This window comes from Octopus bimaculoides, chromosome 15, assembly GCF_001194135.2.
Source record: "Octopus bimaculoides isolate UCB-OBI-ISO-001 chromosome 15, ASM119413v2, whole genome shotgun sequence".
Classification (NCBI taxonomy): domain Eukaryota; kingdom Metazoa; phylum Mollusca; class Cephalopoda; order Octopoda; family Octopodidae; genus Octopus; species Octopus bimaculoides.
The window spans coordinates 53465709-53468466 of record NC_068995.1 but is presented as its reverse complement, the minus strand read 5'-3'; the positions used below and the strand labels follow the sequence as shown (position 1 = coordinate 53468466).

The following is a 2758-nucleotide window of genomic DNA, read 5'->3' as shown; positions in this document are numbered from 1 at the left end:
TCTCTCTCTCTCTCTCTCTCTCTCTCTCTCTCTCACTCAGTGGCATATATACCAGAGTAAGCGCATGAATGCAAAACAAGGTGGAAAAATTGTTGACTCTTAAGTTGACTCTTCTACACATATTTTGAAATACATCTTGGAGAGTCAGGATGAAAGAAATTCACTGCAGAGAGACCTTTTGAACACCCTATATAAGATCACCAACAAAGTTCACCAGACTTTGTGGCACAGCTCATTTTTAGTGACTTCTTGGATTTCCGTTAGAGAGAGAGAGAGAGAGAAGATTATAGGTTGTTATTGATTAGTACCATGTCAACTCTGATCAAGCTGATCTATAATTAAAGGCATTCCAACTGAAACCATTTTGTCTTAATATTTTGTGTAGAGAAGAACTCAGGAACACATAATCAATTGACATTTTTTTCTCTAAATGCTGAGGTGTAAATTAAAGGAAACTTGGCTACAAAAGCAAGGTGAAACCCTAAAATACTGGCTCACTTGTTAACTTCAAAACTGTAGAGGAATAGTGAAGGTGAGAAAGAGGGTGTTCATTAATTTTGTTAATTTCTTGAGATGCCATTAGCAAAAAAAGCTAAGATATATGGGAAAAGTTCCGACAGCCTAACAATTTTACCCATCTACTGTACTGGACTATTACTCATAATTATTAACATAATTATTATTATTATTATTATTATTATTATTATTATTATTATTGTGGTGTGCTAGCAGAATTGTTAGCATACCAGGCAAAATGCTTTTAGGCATTTTGTGAATCTTTATGTTCAGAGTTCAAATTCCGCCGAGGTCAACTTTGACTTTCAGCCTTTCAGTGTCAGTACACAGATACAGATACACATACAGATACAAGCACCAACAAATATAAGAAAATGTGTATGCACACGTACACACACATCCATACACAAAGCCCAAATACACATATACAAGAGCACATGCACACACAAACATAATTATAGACAGATGCACATATACACACACAAACATACAAAAGCACAGTAGGAACACACACACACAATCATACATTCACATACTAACACACACATACAAGCACACACATATACAATTATACATTCACACACTAACACACACACACACAAGCACACATATACGCAATCATACATTCACACACGCGCACGCACACACACGCACACACACACACTCTTTCATCTTTCTGTCTTTTGTTTCTCAGCTTCAGGTTATTAAGTTGGCAGTTGAAGGATTTCCTTTCGAAATTGGCTGGTCTTCCTCTACCTGCACCTCCACCACCACAGCCCCACCACTCTACAACCACTGAATTGGCAAGTAAGAGTGGTAGTGGTGGAGGTAGTGCTGGTTGTTGTAGTGGTAGTACTAGTGGCATTGGCAGTGGTGGCGGTAGTGGTGGTGGCAAAGTTGTTGGTGGTGGTAGTCGTAACAGTAGTAGTAGCAGCAGCAGCAGTAGTGGAAGTGGGGGGAGGGAGTCAGACAGTGGTGCTTGTTCTTATTGTTCAGTAGACATGGCCAGTTTCTCTTTGAGTGTGTATGACATCAACTTTTTGGAATAGAATGATCGTCAACACTAGCAGTGGCGGCAGCAGTTACAGCTAACAATAATAATAATCCTTTCTACGAAAGGTACAAGGCCTGGAATTTTGGGGAGAGGGGACCAATCAATTACATCGACCCCCCCCCCTAGTGTTTCAATGGTACTTAATATGCCCGTGGGCATATAGCATAGTGGTTAAGAGCGCAGGCTACTAACCCCAAGATTCCAAGTTCGATTCCAGGCAGTAACCTGAATAATAATAATGACAATAATAATAATAATAATAATAATAATAATAATAATAATAATAAACAGCGAGCAGGCAGAAACGTTAGCATGCCAGGCGAAATCCCTAGTGGTATTTCGTCTGCCATTACATTCTGAGTTCAAATTACACCGAGGTCGACTTTGCCTTTCATCCTTTCGGGGGTCAATTAAATGAGTACTAATTATAAAAAAACCTGTAGACAGATGAGAAAAAGGGAGATGAGGTGAAGTGTGGGGGATGGGGAAGAAAAAGTACAAAGTGACAGAGAAAGAGAACAGAGGTACAGAGGTAGGTGGATAAAGGGTGTTATATTGACTTACCTGGGTAGTTGTAGGAGAAAACGTAGTCAGTGTTGGTCAAAGCCGATGACCATGTAACAAGGAGATAACACACACTCTGGCCCTTCTCATCTGCTAGGTGCCCCACTGTCATAGCCTTGACATCGTGTTTCTGTTGCCAATCCAGAAGATCTGTGATATCAAAAACTTCCAACATACAATCGGTCGTTCCCCTCCACAGTAAGCAACTGTAAAAAGAGAAAAGAAGAAGAAGAATATAAGAAGAAGAAGAAAAACAGAAAACCAAAACTAAAGTAATGAAAGAATGGGAAATCAGCAGAATTTCAAGACACAATCATAGAGGTATAGGTTTCCATTTCTAAGAAAATCTTTCCATTCATAAATGGAGAACATTTTTGGTTTTTCTCTGACGGTTCTTTCGCTTAGCTTGTTATTGAAGATCTTCACAATACTCATAGACATTTCTTTCTTAAATATCTTTGCAATTTAAGATGTGTGTGTGTGTGTGTGTATATATATATATAAACACACATACATATTATATATATATATATATATATATACATACATACGCATATATATATACATGCATACATACATATATATATATATACCTGCATACATACATATATACATGCATACATA

General features: G+C 37.9%; 1 protein-coding gene across 1 annotated transcript in view; it reads right to left on the bottom strand.

The window, feature by feature from the left end:
* Window positions 1–2758, bottom strand: part of LOC106878164 (leucine-rich repeat serine/threonine-protein kinase 1) — a 97657-nt gene that overhangs the window by 13605 nt on the left and 81294 nt on the right. The window contains exon 32 of the mRNA XM_052973424.1: window positions 2135–2340. Within this exon, the coding sequence (XP_052829384.1) occupies window positions 2135–2340 (206 nt within the window). The remainder of the gene's footprint in view (window positions 1–2134; window positions 2341–2758) is intronic.